We start from the raw sequence: 23,013 nt of genomic DNA, 5'->3' as shown, positions 1-23,013 counted from the left end.
GAAAGTTGCAGAAGGTTTGTCAAGGGAAATCTTTGGAAAGGAGTTTTAGGTGTTTATCCTTTAGGTGTGATCCTTCCTTAAGGACTAAGGTTGAAATGAATGGATTTTAAAAGTATAGCGGTATAAGATTGAAAGTCTGCTTTCTCTCTGTTAAAAGACAATTTTCTTGAATTGTTGGTCTGCTCTTCAAAAAAAAAAAAAAACGTGAACAAAGTTGTTTGCTCTTTTCTTTGCCCAGAAAAAACAGTTTCTCTGTTTTCTCTGTTTTGCCTTTATCTTTGGGGATCCCTAATCCTCTTTATGCATGTGCTTTAAAACTTTCTAAGGTTTTAATAAAGTTCCCCAAGATTTAAACCATGAATGAAATCTTGTTGACTAATTAGGCTTGTTTATTTGGTATGTTACCTTCTGGTATAAGGTCATCACTTGATATTTTGATTATTGAAATGTCATGTGTCACAGGAATAACTGGTTCTTGTCATTGGCATCATAATGAACTCTCATATCAGATCTTTAACAAGGTCCATTTCTGAATTTTTGTTATTTATAATTGTTCTTATTCCCTTGCAACATGAGTTACATCTTCAAGGAGATTAATAAAAAGGAATTCTAGGGTAGGAATTTCCCGAACTAACTAAAAAGCTATATTCAAACTGAACATGAACTAGTTCAGCATAGGACTAAATGAACTAAAAAGATGATTATAGTTTTGTACCTCTTGTTTGAAACATTGCTGGTTCTCTAATGTTTACCCTTTCAGGTTAAGAGAACATTCTCTTAAGATATTTCTGGCTTACAGGAACATGGTAAAGTATACATTTGTGAACAAATTGAGACATTTAACTTTTTTTCTCTATCTGAACCCTCTGAAATTCAAAGGTCTCTCAGTAAGTATTCTTTCTTCCATGGCAATTCTTTCTTCCATGGCAATACATTTGCATAAGTTCAATAAGAATCTGTTCTTGTAACAGGACATCATTTGAAACATTGGTTATTTTACCAAGGCTTTGACTAGAATATCATATTTAAGAGACATGCATTGGCCTCAGATATTACCAAAGAGCTTTAAGAAACTAAAGTTGTCTTTATGAAACATGGAGTCATAAAGCCCCTTGGAACTGTTGGCCTGATACCTTGCTTACAGAGTTCCCAGCAGCCTCATGAGGTGAGTGAAGAATGTCACTTCCTGGCAGGTGCAGGAATCTCAGGATATATTTGGGACCTCAAGAAGAGGAATCCACCCACATCTACAGGTATTGTAGGCATGTCTGATGGCAAGTACCTGGCTTGGCTTCTGGCCTGGAGAGGCTACTGAATTCAACCTAGAGATTCCTTATAAAAAGTTCCAGCAAAGTAGATTCTGAAAGATTTATATGATAATCATTATTCTTGCTGAGTTTATGTAAAGTAATTAGACCAGGTTTGTTAAAATTGGACTTGTTTAGTAAAAAATTAGTCTTGGTTTGGCTATGTCTGGAAGTAAGGGCAATTTTAAAGAGAAAAATTATGTTTTGGTAACATACCTTTGCAGATTAAATCCTAGTTCTGCTTGTCTTTGAATGTTGTTTTGCCTAAGCTTGACAACTTGAAGTAAACTTAGGGAAGTTGCCATAATAGCTCATGTATAGATAGTCTCTTTGCTTATTATTCTGTGGGGATATTAACAGGACCCCATAGGCATGATTATTTTGAACAGCTTAAAAAATGGGATTGATTCCTCAACAATTCTATACCTCAACTAGCACCTTGACCAATTCTGTATGGCTGGGATGATAGAATCACTCCTTAGAAGCCAAAGTATACCCCACTCCATAGGGTTAATTGTAGGCTTGTGGAGATAGTGGATGGCCCCACTTTATTTGTGATTAGATTTGATGATGCACTTGCGGATACCCCTATCTCTTGAGACAAGTCTTCTCCCACTTGTCAGTGATTTCGTGTAATTAGGCTGGACCTCAGACAAAATGGGCTTCTGATAGTTTTATCTCTTAGTCATATTTATCCTAGAAGTCACCTCTGTTGAGGTATAATTTTTTAAAAAAAGGCTTTAGCTAAGCATACAACAGCCCTCCTGGTAAAAGGAGCCTCAAAGCTCACTACGGGACAGTCCCTGACTGTAATGACTTCACATCATTTTGGTCTTAGAGACCAAAAGCCACCAATAGAAGATGGGAGGCCAACTTATTAAATAGTAGGCTATACTTATAGAGATGCCTGAAATATACTTGAAACCTTTCAGACTTTAAACCCAGCTGCGGGGATCCCTGGGTGGCTCAGCGGTTTCGTGCCTGCCTTTGGCCCGGGGCACGATCCTGGAGTCCCGGGATCGAGACCCACGTCAGGTTCCTGGCATGGAGCCTGCTTCTCCCTCTGCCTGTGTCTCTGCTTCTCTCTCTCTCTCTCTCTCTATGTCTATCATAAATAAATTAAAAAAAAAAACCCAGCTGCCCTTATGCCTGGACCTGATCATATTACTCTATAGAACATACCTGTTCAGAGGCTATTGATCTTGTTTATTCTAGTCAACCAGATTTAAAAGGTTCTCTTATCAAAAGTGCAGACAATAGTTGGTGTACTGATGGCAATAGTTTCATGGAAAAGGGAAGAAGAAAAGCTGGGGTGTGCTATAGTGCTCACTCATGCTTTGAAATTGCTAAAGCCTTAAAAATTATTTTTTTTATACTGACTCCATATATGCTTTCCTAGTCCCACATGCCCGTGGAACAATTTGGAAGAAAAAGGGCTTATTATCAAGCCATAACTCCCCAATCAAGTATGGGCCTTAAATCCTTACTCTTCTTGAGGGTGTATACCTGCCTAAAGAGGTGGCTGTAATTCACCTCAAAGGACATCAAAGGATATGACTTAGAATCTTTTTTTTTTTTTTTTTTTTTATGATAGTCACAGAGAGAGAGAGAGAGAGAGAGAGAGATAGGCAGAAGGAGAAGCAGGCTCCATGCACCGGGAGCCCGATGTGGGATTCGGTCCCGGGTCTCCAGGATCACGCCCTGGGCCAAAGGCAGGCGCCAAACCGCTGCGCCACCCAGGGATCCCGATATGACTTAGAATCTAAAGGAAACAATTTGATAGACTGTGCAGCCAAGCAGACAGCACAAAATAAACCATATTAAGTCTTTTACCATCCTAACTCATAATAAAGTCCATAAGTCCAGTCTGTTCAGACCAGGAAATTCACATAGCCCAGGAACAAGGATATTCAAAAAAGCACAGGACTGGCTTGTTAATAATAAAGGAAAAAATCTTTATACCCAAAAATAACCAATGGAAGTTAATACAGGGTTTACAACAGGATTACTCATTTGGGTAAAAAGGCCACGGAGATGACAAAAAACTTTGCTAAGAGAAATTTTCCCTAGATTGGACTCCCTTAATCCCTAGAAAATGACAACAGACTGTATTTTATTACATAAATTCAAAAGATGGTCCTTTAAAACTGAATAGCACTTGATATCTTGACTGCAGTTAAAGGAGATCCAGAACTAGATGACTGTCTCCTAACAGGACCCAGTGCTACATGGCTCCAGCTTGTGTCCATGGCTTCCCCCAGGCTGGATAGGCCACTGTACTCCGTTTTTTTGTTTTTTTTTTTAATAATAAATTTATTTTTTATTGGTGTTCAATTTGCCAACATACAGAATAACACCCAATGCTCATCCCGCCAAGTGCCCCCCTCAGTGCCCGTCACCCATTCACCCCCACTCCCCACCCTCCTCCCCTTCCACCACCCCTAGTTCATTTCCCAGAGTTAGGAGTCTTTCATGTTCTGTCTCCCTTTCTGATATTTCCCACACATTTCTTCTCCCTTCCCTTCTATTCCCTTTCACTATTATTTATATTCCCCAAATGAATGAGAACATACAATGTTTGTCCTTCTCTGATTGATTTAATTCACTCAGCATAATACCCTCTAGCTCCATCCATGACAAAGCAAATGGTGGGTATTTGTCGTTTCTAATGGCTGAGGAATATTCCATTGTATACATAAACCACATCTTCTTTATCCATTCATCTTTCGATGGACACCGAGGCTCCTTCCACAGTTTGGCTATCGTGGCCATTGCTGCTATAAACATCGGGGTGCAGGTGTCCCGGCATTTCATTGCATCTGTATTTTGGGGGTAAATCCCCAACAGTGCAATTGCTGGGTCGTAGGGCAGGTGTATTTTTAACTCTTTGAGGAACCTCCACACAGTTTTCCAGAGTGGCTGCACCAGTTCACATTCCCAACAACAGTGCAAGAGGGTTCCCTTTTCTCTGCATCCTCTCCAACATTTTTGGTTTCCTGCCTTGTTAATTTTCCCCATTCTCATTGGTGTGAGGTGGTATTTCATTGTGGTTTTGATTTGTAATTCCCTGATGGCAAGTGATGCAGAGCATTTTCTCATGTGCGTGTTGGCCATGTCTATGTCTTCCTCTGTGAGATTTCTGTTCATGTCTTTTGCCCATTTCATGATTGGATTGTTTGCTTCTTTGCTGTTGAGTTTAATAAGTTCTTTATAGATCTTGGAAACTAGCCCTTTATCTGATACGTCATTTGCAAATATCTTCTCCCATTCTGTAGGTTGTCTTTTAGTTTTGTTGACTGTATCCTTTGCTGTGCAAAAGCTTCTTATCTTGATGAAGTCCCAATAGTTCATTTTTGCTTTTGTTTCTTTTGCCTTCGTGGATGTATCTTGCAAGAAGTTACTGTGGCCGAGTTCAAAAAGGGTGTTGCCTGTGTTCTCCTCTAGGATTTTGATGGAATCTTGTCTCACATTTAGATCTTTCATCCATTTTGAGTTTATCTTTGTGTATGGTGCAAGAGAGTGGTCTAGTTTCATTCTTCTGCATGTGGATGTCCAATTTTCCCAGCACCATTTATTGAAGAGACTGTCTTTCTTCCAATGGATAGTATTTCCTCCTTTATCGAATATTAGTTGACCATAAAGTTGAGGGTCCACTTCTGGATTCTCTATTCTGTTCCACTGATCTATGTGTCTGTTTTTGTGCCAGTACCACACTGTCTTGATGACCACAGCTTTGTAGTACAACCTGAAATCTGGCATTGTGATGCCCCCAGCTATGGTTTTCTTTTTTAAAATTCCCCTGGCTATTTGGGGTCTTTTCTGATTCCACACAAATCTTAAAATAATTTGTCCTAACTCTCTGAAGAAAGTCCATGGTATTTTGATAGGGATTGCATTAAACGTGTAAATTGCCCTGGGTAACATTGACATTTTCACAATATTAATTCTGCCAGTCTATGAGCATGGAATATTTTTACATCTCTTTGTGTCTTCCTCAATTTCTTTCAGAAGTGTTCTATAGTTTTGAGGGTATAGATCCTTTACCTCTTTGGTTAGGTTTATTCCTAGGTATCTTATGCTTTTGGGTGCAATTGTAAATGGGATTGACTCCCTAATTTCTCTTTCTTCAGTCTCATTGTTAGTGTCTAGAAATGCCACTGACTTCTGGGCATAGATTTTGTATCCTGCCACACTGCCAAATTGCTGTATGTATGAGTTCTAGCAATCTTGGGGTTGAGTCTTTTGGGTTTTCTATGTAGAGTATCATGTCATCGGCGAAGAGGGAGAGATTGACTTCTTCTTTGCCAATTCGAATTCCTTTAATGTCTTTTTGTTGTCTGATTGCTGAGGCTAGGACTTCCAGTACTATGTTGTACTCTGGGTTTTGCCTGGATGCATGGACGCATTAAATCCATTACCAACCCAGCCAACCTTCCAAATTTAAAACATGGTGGATGCTTTCTGTGTCTCGTTGGTATGACCACCTGGCATTCACCTTTGTTCCCTCTTTGGGACTGGACCAGGTTGTTTGGCACATGGAAGCTCTTAATAAGGACATGGTCAAAGCCCTAAGTGTCACTCAAAATAGCATTTCTCTACTAAATCCTAAAGTAACACAAATGTGTAAAGCAGTTTTACAAAATAGTGTAGCATTAGATGTTTTAACTGCTACACAAGGTAGAACGTGTGCTATGACAGAAACAAAATGCTGTGTATACGTTCCTGATTACCTCAAATATATTTCTGTGTTTCTAACTGACATGGATACTCAAAATGGTGCTTTAAACAATCCCTCTCTTTCCTTTTATGGTTGATTAAATTCCTGGACTGGGGAAAGATTTTCATCAGTTATCAAAGAACTCTTATTTGCGCTTCTTTTTCTTTTTCTTATACTAATCTTGTTTTGCTCTTTTCTCCCATGTGTCTCTCCCTGGTGCAGAGACTCCTTCACTGCCATAACTTCAAGCCAAGTTGACTCCAAGGGCCTCTGCTTTCATAACTCCTATATCTATATAAGCCCCAGCTGATCAGTGTTGACCCATAGGTAGGGACATCTCTCTAGCCCTATTAAGCAGGAAGAAGTTACAGAAGATGAGACCTTCTACCCTCAGCAGCCTTAAAGATTTAAGGGTCAAAATTGCTCAGATGGGAATGATTTGGGAAACAAAGGCAGAAGAAAAATTATTAAATTTCCTTACTCTCTAAAGCCATTGACAAGTCATTGAAACAGGTAGAGTAACCTTCCTCTAGGGACTCAGCTGCCTCAATGTTAATACTTTGCTAAGGGCAAGAAGCAATCTTAACCAGACTCCCAGGATCCTGTAAGTCTACTTTAACATAAAAAATTCCTTTAGAAATTTCCTTTATCTCTCTACCTCCCCCAAGATATGTGTTGGCAAACATCCCCCAGGCATATGACTTGCTGATATACATCTGAAGGGTCTCATGACTCAGGTTTTACTAAACAATAGTAAATGACCTTTCCCAGCAATAGCTAGCCCCTTCAAGATCCTGGAAACCTTGTTTCCAAGATACCTGGGAGGCTTATGCTATCCCTGACCCCCTCCCCACTTGAAAGTCTATAATGGGCCACTCCTCATGCCCCCCCCCCCCCCCCCCCCGCAGTTCTTTCTGACCCTCACCTCATGGGTCCTGTCCCCTGTGCTTTCATAAAACCACCTTTTTGCACCAAAGACGTTTCAAGAATTCTTTCTTGGCCATTGACTTCAAACCCTAATGTCTTTCTTACATCACCATCCATACTGGGGACTCGGATAGGAGGCTGTTTCTGCCTTCTGAAGATCTTGCAGACTGACAAGTTAGGTGTCCCAGGACTCGTGTCCAGCACAGCTTGAATTTTTCTCTATTGTTTTATTTCTTGTGGTCCCCACAGTCTGTGTTCTCATTTCTGTCTGCCTATCACCATCCCCGTAGCCCTAACAGTAATTTGTTTTTAGAATATTCATCTTTGCCTAGAAAGAATGAAATAGAACCAAAGTTCTGAACCTCACCTCATAAATTGGGCTTTGCAGCCATTCCAACTTAGCCTCGAGTCCCAGTTCTTCAGGTTTTGTACTGTGTGACCCTAACCACCTTCGTTGCTAAGAACCTTAGTCTCCTTAACTGGAAAATGAGCTTATACTGCCTGCCTTGCAGAGATGTTGCAAGTAGTAGATGGAATCACAAAATCATGTGGGTGATTTTTAGAGCGGAGTTTAATAATTGATAGTTGTTGCTACATTTGTTGCTACTTGTTATTGAAAAAGTTAACAAAGAATTTTGTTTTCAGTTTTAGGTTGGTGTTGGGGAGAGAGCCCTACACTTGGCCATAGAGGCTGGGGTTCAAATCTTGGTGCTGCCATTTACAGTTGGTAAGACTCGGGCAAATTTCCCCATCCCCCCTGAAGTATAGAATGGTGATAGGTTTACCAGCTTGGTTGAGTTTCATTCGGAAGAGATTAAGGCCTATGTGCAAGTGCCCGACACACAGACAGATCCTACTCATTATTTTTTTTTTTCTTGGCCAATTAGAAAATGGAATGTTTTCTATTTTGCAGTTATTTTTTGAGGAGAGGGGGAACTGGATACAGTTTGAGTCCAGGACACAGCAGAGGACTTGTGACCCAGGAACAAAGGGCATAGAGGGGGAAGGCAAGGGATATGAGTTGCAGAAAATTCTCTGGCAGAGTTTTTAAAACTCTCAGGGTCGAGTTTCAGGGAAGCCGCCCAAGGGCTTGAACTTACTTGCTTTCCTGCTTTCAGGGTCCAGGTGTGGAAACAATCACAAAGAGATCACTTAAAACTATAGTAATGGGAAACATGGTGAACCTGAAATATTTAATTAGGATCTATTTCTTGGAAAAACATGAACTGGGAGGTGTGTGTGAACAATGCTGGGAGGTGTGGGGCCCTGGTCTCTGCGGGTTTGATCATTCCTGACCGAAGTCTTGGTAACATGGTCTGGAAACTGGTGGTTTTGCAGAGAGAGGTAGCCTGGCCTGGGGAAGGGTCAGTCTCTGTGGGTGGGCAGCTTGAGTTCTGAGGTAGCCAGTCTTAAACAGCATAGGCAGGGGCCTTGGCAAATAGGCGTTTAATAAATGGAGGAGAATCGGGCCATATAGCACCCTGAGAATGGTTGGGGACTTAAGAGCCAGAGAGAATGGAATTGCTGTCAACTCTATTACTTATTAGTTATACAACAGATTGTGGCAAGTTACTTTACCTGTCCAGAACACAATTTCTTCACCAGTAAAATGGGGATGATATTAGTAATTATTATCTTCAAGAGTTGAGGTCGGGATTAAAAGTATGGCAATATTAGGAAGCTGTAAAACAGAGCACTAGGGCCACAGTAAACGTAATGCCTTTTATTATTCCCTCAGGTTAGGTTTTAAAGGTATCCACTGAGTCACAAAGACTCATCGAGTACCTGCTGTGTGCCACACACTGGGTTTGCACAGGATCTAGCCGTGATCCTGGCCTCAGAGGAGTTAATTGTTTAATAGTAAAGCTCCACTCTTCATATGCGGTAGGGGCTCTCCTTGAAGGGTGGGCACTTTCCTGTTTAATGAAGTCAGGGATCCAGAAAACAGAACTGGAGAAAGCCCTGTGTCAGCTGCAGAGTAAACCTCTGCCTCTGGATTTTACTGGAAATCAATTGGGTGTCTGGGTAGTGGGTGATAAGATGTCCTGAGATGTGTGCCCTGCTGAGGAAGATAGAGTCAGAAGGAAGCAACTGAGGCTTACGGAGCTGGGCCAGCCCCATGGAGAAATCTGTCTTGTCACTGGGGCTAGCTGGAATGGGGTGAAGGCTGGGAGATGGCTGGCCAGTCTAGGTAAGCCGGAACATTTGTATGGATTCTTCATTTCCTTTGTATTTCCTTGTTTCTCCCTGAAGTGTTTAGCATAGTCTTGGAGACTGGTAGGCAAGGGCAGAGGGTTATAGGCGTGCCAGGATTAGTGTTAGGAGCAGCACGCCTGGGCCTTTACACTGGACACGGTGAGAAGCTAGAAGAGGGCATTCCAAAGGAGAAGATGTGAGTGTAGGAGGTGGAGCAGCTGGTTTGATCAGTCTTCCTCCTGCTTGCAGATAAAGTTGAGGAAGCTCTGGGCCAGGGCACCATCCTGTTTTGTCCTTTATGGTATCCTCAGCTTTTAGCATGGTGCTTGATACCTGGCCCAATCTGCGTTTCTTTGGATGGCAGTCATGGATTGCAAGATGCATTATCATTTCATATACCACTAAGTAAGAAAGACAATGCTACCAATGAATTGTGAGATGCCATTGATTGTAGGAGTCACTGATTTCAAAGAAACAAAATGTAAAAAAAATGAGTGTCCTAGAATTAAAGTGGTTGTAGGCATCCAATAAATATTAACTGGATGAATGAAGCATACAGAGATTAGAATGCAAGCAAAACACTAGTTCATATAAGTAGAAAACTAAGAATTCAAACTGTTAAAGGATAAGCCCATTCATCTGTGTTTTCTATTGATTTCACCGATCTGGGTGTTGATTCAGTAAACGTTTATTGAAAATTGATTCTATACCAGACACTGTTAGGAGCTAGGGATACAGAAATCAAAGTTCCTTATTTTTCAGGTTCAGGCCAGTAAGGGAGACAGACCTGGAACCAAAAATAAATGACATTTTAGAATGGTTAAGATTTGAAGAAAGTAGGGACACTGTACTCTCGTGGCACCAAGTGACAGAGAAAGGCAAGGGGAGATGGTTGAATTGGAACTGAAAATAGAAGTCTGAGGTCACAAGAGAGAGGGGGTTAGGTAGGGAAGGGCAAGTGCAAAGCAGTGGGGCAGCCCTGAGGCAGGTCAGGATGAGGAGTCTCTGGACATCTGGAGTTTGGTGTAAGAATGGGCAGGATTGCGATTGGCGAGGCCAACCACAAACAGGGCCTGGGATGCTATGCCCAGGGCATCAGGCTGTATTATAACCACCCTGAGTCCTGAGAAAGGACCCAGCAGAGGGATGGCTCTGAGGAGGCAGGGAGGCCAGGGCTGGGCTGATCCTTCCTTCAAAGGGAGCAGCTCTTCTTTGACTTGATTTAAATCCTCTATGAGTAATGGCTTGAAGAAAAGGAGGGAATGCAGAGCTTGACCACTGGTGCTCTAGGTCCTGTGCAGCTCCTGAAGCCCTGTAAGCGAGGGAGGCAGGGTGATGGGGAAGTGCAGAGGCTGGAGCCGGAGAGTTGTCCTCCGCAGCCCTGCCGAAGGTACACGTGCTCACTGTGGCTTCCCCGGTTTCCTCTCCCACCTGCCAGGGAGCCTGCAAGCTGAAGGGGGCAGATGCTGCCGTTGGGGAATCACTGTGATTAAGTCAAAAGCAATCACTTTTAATGAAGCTGTTTTTGACTGGGATGAATATCCAGGAAGCAGTAACTGAACATCTGCGGGCTGGCTTCGTTTTAGAGTCCCCAAGTGTGACCTTGCCAAAGAAACATTTACCTTTTTGAAATGGAAGGGCTCAGAACGCTTTCTGGGTTGAAATGAGACTCCGGGTGCTAAGCCTGCCCCGGCTCACCTGGGGAGCTGTAGCCTGTTCACCAGCGTGGCTGTCTGGGGGGCTTGTTCTTGCTCTGCGAAAGGCTGATCTGGGAAATGAAAGCCTCTGTGAGATTTCTGTGTCATGTGGGCTAATCTGACCAGAGGGACTGAGAGCGGCACTGAAGGCCAAGGAATTCCTGAGTGTTCTCTGGTCAGATTGCCTCGTAACTCGCAAAGGGTCTGTAAAGAAAACAGATCGACTGACAAATTCCTGATCCCGTCCCCTGCGAGTCTCCTTCCCAATTCCCAGTCACTTCGTGACTCGGCTGCGGTAGACTTCCCTCTTCTCCCAAGCAGCCCGCAAGCTGTTAAGAATGAACAGGAAGGGCGTGGGACTTGACAGTGCACAGATGGGAGGCCGTGGATCCAGGCCGCTTCACTTCTCTGGGACCTGTTTCCCCATCCGTGCAACATGCATCACTGGAATGTACATTTACTCTCTTAAGTGTGCGGACCTAGCTTTAAGAGAGAAGTTATGTATCTCTTGGAGTCTCCCCCTGAGGACCTATAAATTTAGAGATTTAAGTATGTTCTCCTTCCAGAGTCACAGTGAGGAAAAGAGCAGATGCGTGTACTTTTCACAGTGTTAGGCGTGTAATAGGTGCTTAGTAGATCATTCTTTGAATGGAAGGTTGACAGGATAGATGAGGTTCCTTTTTAGTACTGTGGTCACTGTCCTCATTTTGATTCAGATTCTATGAGAATAAATACACACTGTTATCTCTAGATTTGCTGGTTTCCACAGCCCGTATTCATCCATATAGCACTTTTCACCCAGTATCACAACTTTGGGTAAGTGATTATGTAATTCGTAGCAGTTTAACATCTGACTTCCTCCCAAGAACGGAAACTCCACATCTGAGGCCTTGCTGGTCTTGTTTACGCGCCGCACTCAGTGTTTTTGTTGGGTGGACGAATAAGTAAATGGTAACTGGTTGGTCAGCTGTGCCTCTTTTATTTTCACTTGCAAGATATCTTGGGCTTGATTTTGCAGACCCACTCGGTCTTCATGTGGTTTTTGTCCTTGATCATGGCAGGTGGAGGGATCATGATGCCTGGCGGAGATCAGGAACCAGGGAGCTACTATGTGGGTGTGGATGTCGGAACAGGCAGTGTGCGTGCGGCTCTGGTGGATCAGAGGGGCATCCTTTTGGCTTTCGCAGACCAGCCAATTAAGCGATGGGAGCCTCAGTTCAACCATCATGAGCAATCGTCCGAGGACATCTGGGCTGCATGCTGTGTTGTCACAAAGGTATGGCCACAGCTGTGGCATTCTATCCTTGCATATGCTCCCCTGCTCCCACCGACTGAGCATGTCTGTTTTGTACACCTGCTACTGGGAACCACTCCCAACCAATGTTGGGACACTTTAGATATAGGCCTTGCCTTTTGGGAGCTCACAGTCTAGTGGCAGAGACCAGTAGACGACAGCTACACTATGCCTCGGTAGGTGCCGGGGGCTCAGTGGCTGTGGCTGGAGCTGAGGAAAGGACAGCTTGGAGGGGCTCACGTGGACAGGACCCAGGATGGGGAACAAGCAGAGGATCCCATCACGTATGACTGAATGTGGAAGAAGTCACTGATAATCCTAGCTAACACCTGTGTCTTCACGTGTGCCCAGTGGTGTGTAAACTGTATTAGCATGCATCGTGTATGTGAATCCTTGCAATGACCCTATGAACGTAGTCCTGTTATAGCCCCTGTTGTATTGAGGAGGAAACAGGCTCAGAAAGGTTAGGTGACTTGCCCAAGTTCTTGCAGTTGGTAAGAGGCAGAGGCAGGACGGGAGCCTATGGAGGCTCAGGCTGACTCCACCGCTGTACTGTCAGTCCTGGACTCTCCTGTCTTCCACAAAGAAGATTGTTTTGTTCAGAGGCAACAGCATGTGCAAAGGCATGAGTGGCACGTGCACGTGGTGTGTTTTGAGAAAGCAAGGACATCGAGTTGTGCCAGACAGATGTTGATGTGGAGTGATGTCAGCTTGCAGTTCGCCCACTGGCTCGGGAAAGGAAGTGATGCTCACTTGTCCAACTTGACTGTTTGGTTTGAGTACCTGGTGATCAGGAGGGACAGAGGCACTTCTGTCTTTTTCCCTTTCAGAGGGAAAAATAAAGTCCTGGTTACTTTTCCCTCTGTTCCTAGTTTTGTTCCTTAAATATTCATGAAGAGCTTGGTAATTTGCAGATGGACAATTCACCATTCTGTCCATATTGATCAGTCTGTTTAAACTTTAATGAGCTCTGGGCTGCTGTTAGTGCCCCCAGAGAGGAAGGCAGAGAGAGGAGGTGGGGGTGGGCAGTGCCGGAGCATCCTATAGGAGTAAAAGTGGGGGCACATCTCTTCTGCCTGTTTAATTTTCTTCCTCCCTCCCTGCTTTTGGCTCCTGCCATGGTGAGAATCTTCTACTCTTTGCCCTTGGGTCTCCTTTGTTCTTCTAACATACAGCCTTTCTTGCCATTAAGGAAATTGTCAAGAAGAAAATATAATCCCCTGATGAAAAGCTACTTTAAAAAAGGTCTGCTCTAAGTACAGCTTGGTTTAATGGTAGATTTTTAATCATCTCCCGGTGGCGGCCAGCTCCGTCATCAGTGTGAGCCCCGAGAGCCCCATGAGTGCTGTGGGCATTTGTCCTAAGTGAGGCTATCTCATTGAGGCTATTGCAATAAAGTGGCTGGGTCTTAGGCTGTCTGCTCACATGGGGTATGTCTATATGGCCCTGTGCCAGAAGCCATAGGATAAGCATGACACATCTTGCAGCTCATTGCTGGTGTGAGGTTTAGAGAAGGAAGCTTTTTTTTTTTTTTAGTTAAGAAGATAGCACACCTTGGAGTATAGATTCTAGAGCCAGACTACCTGGATTGACATCCCATTTCTTTCTTGACATCCCATTTCTTTCTTTTCTTTTCTTTTCTTTTCTTTTCTTTTCTTTTCTTTTCTTTTCTTTTCTTTTCTTTTCTTTCTTTTCTTTTCTTTTCTTTTCTTTTCTCTTTTCCTTTTTCTTTTTCTTTTTCTCCTTCCTTCCTTCCTTCCTTCCTTCCTTCCTTCCTTCCTTCCTTCCTTCTTTCTTTCTTTCTTTCTTTCTTTCTTTCTTTCTTTCTTTCTTTCTTTCTTTCTTTCTTTCTTTCTTTCTTTCTTTCTTTCTTATTCAGAGAGAGCAAGAGAGAGGCAGAGACAGGCAGAGGGAGAAGCAGACTCCCTGCAGGGAGCCTGATGTGGGACTCGATCCCAGGTCTCTAGGATCACGCCCTGGGCTGAAGGCGGCGCTAAATCGCTGAGCCACCGGGGCTGCCTGACATCCCATTCCCAACAGTCATTAGCTTGTCATCTTTGACAAGTTACTTCAGGTTTCTTGCTCGACTTTCCTTATCTATAAAATGGGAATGATAATTGTAGCTTATCTCCAAAGGGTTGTAGTGAGGACTGTGTGAATGCATATACAGTGCTACAACAGTGCTTGGAAATGAGTAAGCATTGCGTTCCCTGTGGTGATGATGATGGTAACAGTAAGAGAAATGGGTAGCTTGTGGAGGAGAATGAACTTCTAAGATGAAACACTGAAACATCACAGGTGCTTTTTGGAAACCTTCACTCACCCCCTGTCTGGTTAGGGTTCTTTGTATGTAAGACTTTGTCAAGTGCTGGTATAGGGCAAAGGGTGATGCAGAACACAGTCTGTCCTTTCTCTTCTTTTTCAAGGACTTCAGGAAGAGTTTGAGAGCAGTTGTACTACTTTCCTTTCCCTGAGTCATTCACCTGAGATAGTTTTTCTCTTATTTGAATTAATAAGAACAACAGCAGCAAAAATAATAAGATGATGATGATGACAGCTAACCTTTCTTGGGCACTCATTATGTTCCAGGTACCAAGCTGAATACTTGATATCCATCACTTCATCTTATCCACATGACAGCCTCTTGACGTGGAGCTACAGCTCCAAAACAGAATAATAAAAACCAACCTCAAAGACATGAGCTTTGAAGGGTTAAGTAACTGGCCCAACATCACATGATTAATATGAGCAAGGGGTGGACTGCTACCATCCCACTCGTGCTCTCCCTTCTGCCCCTCTCTCCAGCCTCATTTCGCTCCCTGTGCCTCCTGCTTGGAAATCATATTAAGCTACCTAAAGTTTTTTTGAATTTGCCACTATGTAGGGACCCTTGAACTCACTCTGTGAGTATGCTAACCATACTGAATTATAAGTGCCTTTCCCTGACTGTCTGCTCCTATAAACAGTATGTGCCCCCTGAGCAGGGGTCACGTCTTGTTTATCCATAGTTCCCTAGACTGCCTTGCCTCTGATAGGCCCAATTCATGTTTGTTGAGTACATGAGTGGATGAAATGTCTCTGTTATTTTCATTATCTGGAACATTCTTCTCTTCTTCATGTGCCCAACTCCTGCATGGGTACTTACAAGGTAATCTTCTGCGTAACTTGCTCCTGGGAGCCTTCCCTGATGACCTCTGACATCCTCTGTCCTCCCTTGACAACCTCAGAGGAAAGACAGGACAAGAAATCCCTTCTGCTGCCCCAGAGCCCACTGTCTTCACCTGTCCTCATCACGTAGCATTTGATCCTTATCAGATAGCATTGTAATTGGTGACTTGTTTGGTTTCTTTAAAGTCAGGAGCTGAGCTCTTGCAGGGAGCTGTATTCCCAGCATCTAACACATTGCCTGGCACAGCTTTGCTGCTCAATCAATGGTTGCTGTGTTAATGTTACTTAGAACTAAAAATAAATAAACAAAATTCTGGCATCCCTGATCTGGCTTAAGTATTGCAGTAACTGTGTGAGATAAGTCTGCCATTCTTTCTGTTTGACACGTGAGGATATCGAGGCTCTGAAACTAACAGGTATGAGAGATAGGACAAGATCCCTAGTGAGATGGCTCCAAATCCTAGTTTTGTTGTACTACTAGAATTGGAGGGTCTTTATTGGGTTGGCACTCACCCATCTAAAAAGTGCTATGGAAACACCTAAGTCCTAGAGGTATACACCATCCCTGATTTTAAAGGCTTGTATCTCTTTTCGGAACCACAATTTTTAATCATCTGAAGAAAGTGAGAACATTGCAAGTTCGTATATAATTAGTACCAGCTCCCATTAGGAAGAAGAAAAAAGATAAGCTGGAGGTGTCATTTAGCCAAGAGGCATTTGTCCAGTATCATTTAGTTCTCACACAATTGTTTGAGCACCTACTAGGTGCTGTGATTTTTGCTAAGCCCTGGAATGTGTACAGAAGAGGTATATAACAAATTCTCTGCCCCTAAGAATGAAATAGTTCAGTCTAATGGAAAAACCCAGCACCTATGAAGCCAACGAAGTACTGTTTTGTTCTAAGTTGTACTAGTTATATATGAGTAATGGTTGAAGGGAGAAGGAACAGAAAGGGAGTAAACCATGTGGGATTGAGCAATAATATTAACTCTTATTTGTAGAACCTGTGTGGTTTACAAAACACTTTCATATTCATTTGATTGTCATACAGTGTAGGTGGGGCAGGGGTGGTTGTTCCCATTTTACAGTTGAAAAGAACATTGGAGACCCAGAGTGCTAAGTGACTTTTCCTAAGTCACCCAGAAAGTACGCGATAAGCCTATACTCAGGTCAGATCTTTGCCTTCTTTCCATGTCCAGCACCGCACATTTGTTGCTTATCTGAATTAGTGCAAAAAACCTAACTGATCTCATGTATGCACTTCTCCTTCCCAATCCATTCTCCTTCTTGGAACTGGAATGATTTTTTTTTTTTTTTTTTTTTTTAACCAGATCTTGTCACTCTTTTGCTCACCATCCTTCCAGAGCACCACACTACTATTTGGATAGAACTCAAAATCCTTAACCTGGTCTTCAGGCCCTGCCTTGTTTGGGTTCCACCTACTTCCTTTGCTCATCTCATGATGCTTCTCTTAGCTCCTCATGTTCCAGCCACACTCTCCTTCCGTCCTGTCCTCAAGCATGCAGTGAATGCTCCGTCTAGTCTCAGGACATTTACACACATTCTTTCTCCTTCTTACTTACTCTTCTCACTTTCTGCTGACATATCTAACTCCTCTTCATCTTTGGATTCACACTATCTAATACACTAGTCACTAGGTACATGTGGCTATTTAAATTTTTTATTCTAATTAACTTAAATTTAAAGTTTAGTTCCTTAGATGCACTGGCCACATTTCAGATGCTTGGGAGCCTGCGTGGTTGATGGGTACTGTATGGGCAGCACAGATACAGAATATTGCTGTCATTGTAGGAAGTTCTATTGGATAGTGCTGCACTGAATCTTAGTGCAAAAGTCAAGTCCTTCAAGAAAGAAGCCTTTTCTCAGCCCATAGCACCTCCAAACTAAGTTCTATTTTACTAAGTTTTGTGACAGTGTCTTATACTTTTCCTACATAGAATGTCACATGGTTTGTGAATCATTCATTTTTTGATGAATAATAAATAATAAAGTCATTATATCATCACATAACAATAACAAATAATACATCTTTTTTTTTTTTTTTCAGTTGATATCTATCTTATCTTCTAGATTTGATGTTTCAAAGGGGTAGGAACTACAGTTTGCTCACCCAGGACCTAACATCCAGTAGACTCAGGAAGTACCAAAAGAATGAATGCATAAAGAAATGGGGACTTCTCTACTCCCAATCAATTGAGAAGGCTTGAGGAAGGATGTAGGTCTAAACAGGACTCTGGAGAACTCTAAGAGATGACATTCAGAGCTGGAGGAATGGAATGGACAAAAGTGCTGATGTGGAGATGTGAAGGAGCCAGCTCGGTTTGGGGCAGGTATTTTCCAATAGGAGGAAGAGGGGAGACTGCATTGCATGAGGGGGCGAATCTGGTAACGCTCCTTTTGAGGCCAGTAAGGTGTTTTCTAGAGTTTCATATTGACCAGCAGCCAATTTAAGGTGGTGCTCGAGGGAACAGAAATTAAATTCAAGGACGCCAAATCATTTAGGAGGTGGTTTCTTCTAAAGAAGTTCTGGAGGCTGAGATTCCTTTGAACTATATAAGCTCTGGGAGGCTAGGGCTATGTCTGTCTTGTTTAGCATGTGTACTCCGTGCTGGCACATACAGGCGCTTAATAATTTTTTTTTTTAAGATTTATTTATTTATTTGAGAGAGAGAGAGTGCAAGCACAAGCAGGAGGAGGGGCAAAGGGAGAGGGAGAGAAACTTAAGCAGACTTCCTGTTGAGCGGGGAGCCCGATGTGGAGCTCAATCTCATGACTCTGACATCGTGACCTGAGCTGAAATCAAGAGTCGGATGCTTAACCTACTGAGGCACCCAGGCACCTCAATGATTTCTCTTTAATGATGAATGGCTGGTAAGAATGTTGGCAGAGGAATAAATAAGAGTGACAAGATGGACTTTGGAAGGGAGATATAATAGGACTTGGTAAGTGTGGAGAGAGGAAAGAGATGAAGGTAGTTTCAGAATTTCCCTTCTTAGAAGAATGTTGGTGTCCCTGACATAAATGGAAGTGTCTGTTCTCTATTTCTCTGTTTATCTTCAAGAGACAGCACCAAATCTAAGCTAAGATGCTGTGTAGGTCATGGTCCATGGTTGGATTTATGCATTGTCCTAGTCACTACAGTAGATTTTGGTAAATAGAGTGTCTCCAGCAGCCTTGCAGGTAACATACTCCCCACACAAGCTGTATTAATCTGGTTGCTGTTCCCACCTCAGAGCCTTTGCACTGGCTATTCTCCTACCTGCAACACTTGCCCACCAGGTTTCCACAAGGTCCGATACTCGGGTCCTTTACGTGTCTTAAATTTCATCTTCTCAGCAACTACCTCCCTCTTTTCTGGCACTCCTGATCCCCTTATCATTTTCTTGTTTACTATATGTCCACTGTATGTTTTATTTAGGTGTTGACTAATAAAATGCAGTCTCCAAAGGAATAAGGATTTTTAAAAAATATTCTCTTCTTTGTTTCCCAAATACCCAGAAGAGTGCTCAGCCTGACCCTAGAAGAGGTTTGATTATATTTGCTGACTGATTGAACGTGTGAGTAATTGAATTGTGTAGGCAACAGGGAGTGATGAGCCTGAGGGAACCAGGGATTTCATAACCCCACACATCCTCAAGGCTGACAAAGGCATTCAAATCAAGATTGAAAAGAATATAGTAGCAGCCACAAAACTCAATTGCAAGTTGGACTTTGGGTGCAAGGCCCTAGGCTTTGACCCTTGCTCCAAATATAGCTAAAGAAAAAGCCAGGTAGGCCTCTGACCCTCCAGTTCTCAGTTTGGAGGATTTCAAAGGAATACTGCCTCCCCACCCAATATGGCAGAGCCTGCTGATTTAAAACACATGCAGAATTGAACTGGTTCCCACCGTCAGAACAAAGCAATGCACAATCCCTTCCCCAAATATTTGTTTGCTGCCCCATAGCTACGAGTTGACAGTTGCTAGACATGGACCAGGTTACCAAATGAAGTTGCAGAAATCTCCTTCTCTGGAAATTCTTTAGAAGAGCAATGTGCTTTCTCTCTAGCTGTGGAAATTCCCTCAATGCCAAGTCATTGGGGTGAGTTTACTGGACTGCTTTTTTTCCATTTATAAGAGCATTAAAAGGAATCCTCTGGTCAACAGGTCAAGTCCTTTGTATCTTCTGGGTAGTGTGGCTCTGACAGCCATCTTTCTGGGATGATTTAGATGAGTAGGGTTTGGGAATAGGGTACTCCTACTGCTGGATCAGCATGATCATAAGACATTTTCATGTAAGACTGGTGATACGGCTACCTAACCAAATCAGATTTAAATGCATGTAACACTTATTCTTCTAGTTCCCTGTGATAGATTTCCGTCTTGGAGTTGGAATGGTTGAACCTTTGTGATTGGAAGGCCATGAGTAGAATATAGAACTCTAGGTCTTCAGAGGGGTTCATAAAATAGGTTGAAGAGAAATACTTTCTTTGCTCCTACCGGAAGGTTTCTCCCACCATAATTCTTGAGAAGGTTTGTGTTTATTTAGCCTTCTCGATCACTATCCCTTTGCCTATATCAATTGTAAATGTGCTAACATGACACAGTATACTATGCCTTGTACAAAAGAAAAAAAATATTTCATGCATGTAGTTAATAAGTCACGGGGTGGGTTTTCCATCCTTTTCATTTCCTACAGAGGTTTACTAGTTTCAAAGCACTTTTTATGGGCAGCCCAGGTGGCTCAGCGGTTTAGCGCCGCCTTCAGCCCAGGGTGTGATCCTGGAGTCCTGGGATGGAGTCCCGCGTCGGGCTCCCTGCATGGAGCCTGCTTCTCCCCCTGCCCGTGTCTCTGCCTCTGTGTGTGTGTGTGTGTGTGTGTGTGTGTGTGTCTGTGTCTCTCATGAATATATAAATAAAATCTTTGAAAACAAAACAAGCACTTTTAAACCAGTTGACTCTTTTGATCCTCACTTGGGAGATGACTCTCACCCTCAAGAAACTGAAGGTCAGAAAGGTGTTGTGATTAGTGCAGGCTTATCTGATCCAAAGGTGGTGGAACTGAAACTCAAAAGTGGCTCTTTTGACACTATATCTCATGTTCATTTCTGTTCCAAAGCTGCCTTGTGGGAGTGAGTTTTATTGAGTGTTCTGCATTGTCTTACCCGATTCCTCTTTTGAATCACTGCTGGCTTGTGTGAGATGGGCCTGCCCAAGTCAGGCATGCACTCTGTGCATAGAGACAGAACCTAATGGCAAGTAGAAGTTAGGGCTGGCTTATTAATTCATGGAATGATGCCCCATGAGTTCAAAGAGGATTTAAGGAAACTGATTACTCTAATAATGGCTGCTATTTATTGTACATTGAATACTAGATGTTGGGCTAATCACACCACATTTTACTGAATTATTATAACATCATTAAGAGTTGGAGGTATAAGTGGGTGGTTTTGTGTAATTAAGGAGAATGGAATTTTGGCTTCCAAAGTCACATAACTAGTAAATGGAAGAGCCAGGTTTCAAACTCAGGTAGTCTGCACTCAACATCATTGATCTTATGCCCTGCCTAGAGATTTCTGAGCCAAGTTAGAAGGACATTCCAGGCAGAGGAAGCCCTGCCTCTATAAATGCTATAGAGACTTGACCCAGCAAGTCAAGAGAGTGATTGGAATGGCTGGAATTGTGTGACTTGCCCTCAGTCACCACACTGATTAATCACGTGATTAAACTATGAAGGGCATTTGATTTGTTTCCAGTTTGGAGGTATTATGAATAATGCTGCTATGAATATTCACATACAAGTGTTTATGTTGACATATGTTTTTATTTTTCTTGGGTAAATACTTAAGAAGTAAAGTTGCTGGATTGTATGGTAAATTATGTTTAAAAATTGCCAAACTTTTTTCCCAAAGTGGCTGTATTTTCCATTTCCACCAGCAGTGTGTGAGGCTTCTACTTTCTCTAGAATTTTCTAACAGTATTGTCAGTCTTTTCCCATTGTGATTTAGTTTTCATTTTAAAAAAATATTTTATTTATTTATTTGACAGAGAGCAAGAGAGCACAAGCAGGGGGAGAGGCAGAGGGAGAGGGAGAAGCAGGCTCCCCACTTAGCAGAGAGCCCAATGCTGGGCTCCATCCCAGGACCCCAAGATCATAATCTGAGTGGAAAGGCAGGTGCTTAACCAACTGAGCCACTCAGGCACCCTCGTTTGCATTTTCTTAATAACGAATGTTTTTGAGCATATTTCCATATACTTAATGGACATTTGTATGTCTTCTTGGATGATGTGTGTATTTAAATCTTTTGTCATTTTGTAATAGGGTTTTCTCTTATTATTTCAGTTATAAGAATTCTTTATTCTATACATAGGCCTATTATCAGATGTATGAATTGTAAATATTTTCTCCAATCTGTAGCTTATCTTTTTATTTTCTTACGGTTGCATTTGAAGAGCAAAATTTAGATGAAGTCAAATATATTAGTTTTTTTTCTTTTATGGGTCTTTTAAAGAAATCTTTGTCTAACTCATGTCACAAACATTTTCTCCCACAGTTTTATAGTTTTAATTTTTACATTTGGAGATGCGACACATTTTGAATTAATTTTTGTGTGCATGTGAGGAAAAACTCTAGAAGTATGGAGAAACTCTAGAAGTATAAGTTTTTTTCTTGCATGTGGACATTTAGTTGTTCCAGCCCTATTATTAAATAGGCTGTCTTTATGCCACTGAATTGTCTTCATACTTTTATAAAAAAGTAATCAACTGGGGATCCCAAGGTGGTTCGGTGGTTTAGTGCCTGCCTTTGGCCCAGGGCGTGATCCTGGAGACCAGAGATCGAGACCCACATCAGGCTCCCAGCATGGGGCCTGCTTCTCCCTCTGCCTGTTTTTGCCTACCTCTCTCTCTCTTTTTTTCTCTCTCTCTGTCTTTCATGAATGAATAAATAAATTTTAAAAATCTTTACAAAAAGTAATCAACCATAAATGGGCTTATTTCTTATATTCCTGATCTATTTCATATAATCTATAAATTTATCCTGTGTCAGTGCCACACTGATTTAGTAATGATAGTTTGATAGTAAGTTGAAATCAGATAGCTTAAGTTCTCCAACTTTGTTTTCAAACATGACTAGGCTCTTCTACATTCTATACATTTTTACATAAATGTTAAGAACAGCTTGTCTATTTGTAAAACCTCCCAAATATCCAAAAACCTGCTGAAATTTTTATAGAGGTTGTGTAGAATCTGTAGATTAATTGAGGACATTGCCATTTTCACAATGTTGAATTTTCCATTTCATGAATATAACATATTTCTCCAATTTGTAGTTTCTTTTTGTAGCAATGTTTTGTAGTTATCAGGGCATTGGTTTTGAAATTCTTTTGATAAATTCATTCCTGAGGGTTTTTTTTTTTTTTTTGGATGCTATTTTGAATGGAATTATTTCCTTAATTTCAATTTTGATGTTTCTTATATATAGAAATACAATTATTTTTAATATGCTAGCCTTGTATCCTGTGATCTTACTATACTTGCTTATTACCTCTCATAGCTTTTTTTTTTTTTTTTTTTTTTGTAGATCCCTAGGATTTTCCACTTTCTGCAAAAAAAGATGCTTAAACTTCTTTCTTTCCAATCTGTGTGCTTTAAATTTCTTTTCCTGCCTTATTGCACTGGCTGGAAATACTAGTTGCAGGTTGAATGA

General features: G+C 42.0%; 1 protein-coding gene across 16 annotated transcripts in view; it reads left to right on the top strand.

Annotated features, from left to right (window-relative positions):
* FGGY (FGGY carbohydrate kinase domain containing) overlaps positions 1-23,013 on the top strand; it is a 414,792-nt gene that overhangs the window by 20,573 nt on the left and 371,206 nt on the right. For 7 of the 16 annotated variants that reach the window (XM_038537374.1, XM_038537371.1, XM_038537380.1 and 4 more), the window contains one exon: positions 11,906-12,120. The exons of 2 other annotated variants lie outside the window; for them this stretch is intronic. In XM_038537374.1, the coding sequence (XP_038393302.1) occupies positions 11,917-12,120 (204 nt within the window). In that variant the 5' untranslated portion in view covers positions 11,906-11,916. Of the gene's footprint in view, positions 1-7,596; positions 7,679-11,905; positions 12,121-23,013 lie in introns of those variants that run through there. 7 more of the 16 variants (XM_038537373.1, XM_038537375.1, XM_038537378.1 and 4 more) reach the window with 2 other exon arrangements.

This window comes from Canis lupus, chromosome 5, assembly GCF_011100685.1.
Source record: "Canis lupus familiaris isolate Mischka breed German Shepherd chromosome 5, alternate assembly UU_Cfam_GSD_1.0, whole genome shotgun sequence".
Lineage (NCBI taxonomy): Eukaryota > Metazoa > Chordata > Mammalia > Carnivora > Canidae > Canis > Canis lupus.
Note: the sequence above shows the minus strand (reverse complement) of the source record. Positions and strands in the feature narration are given on the sequence as shown.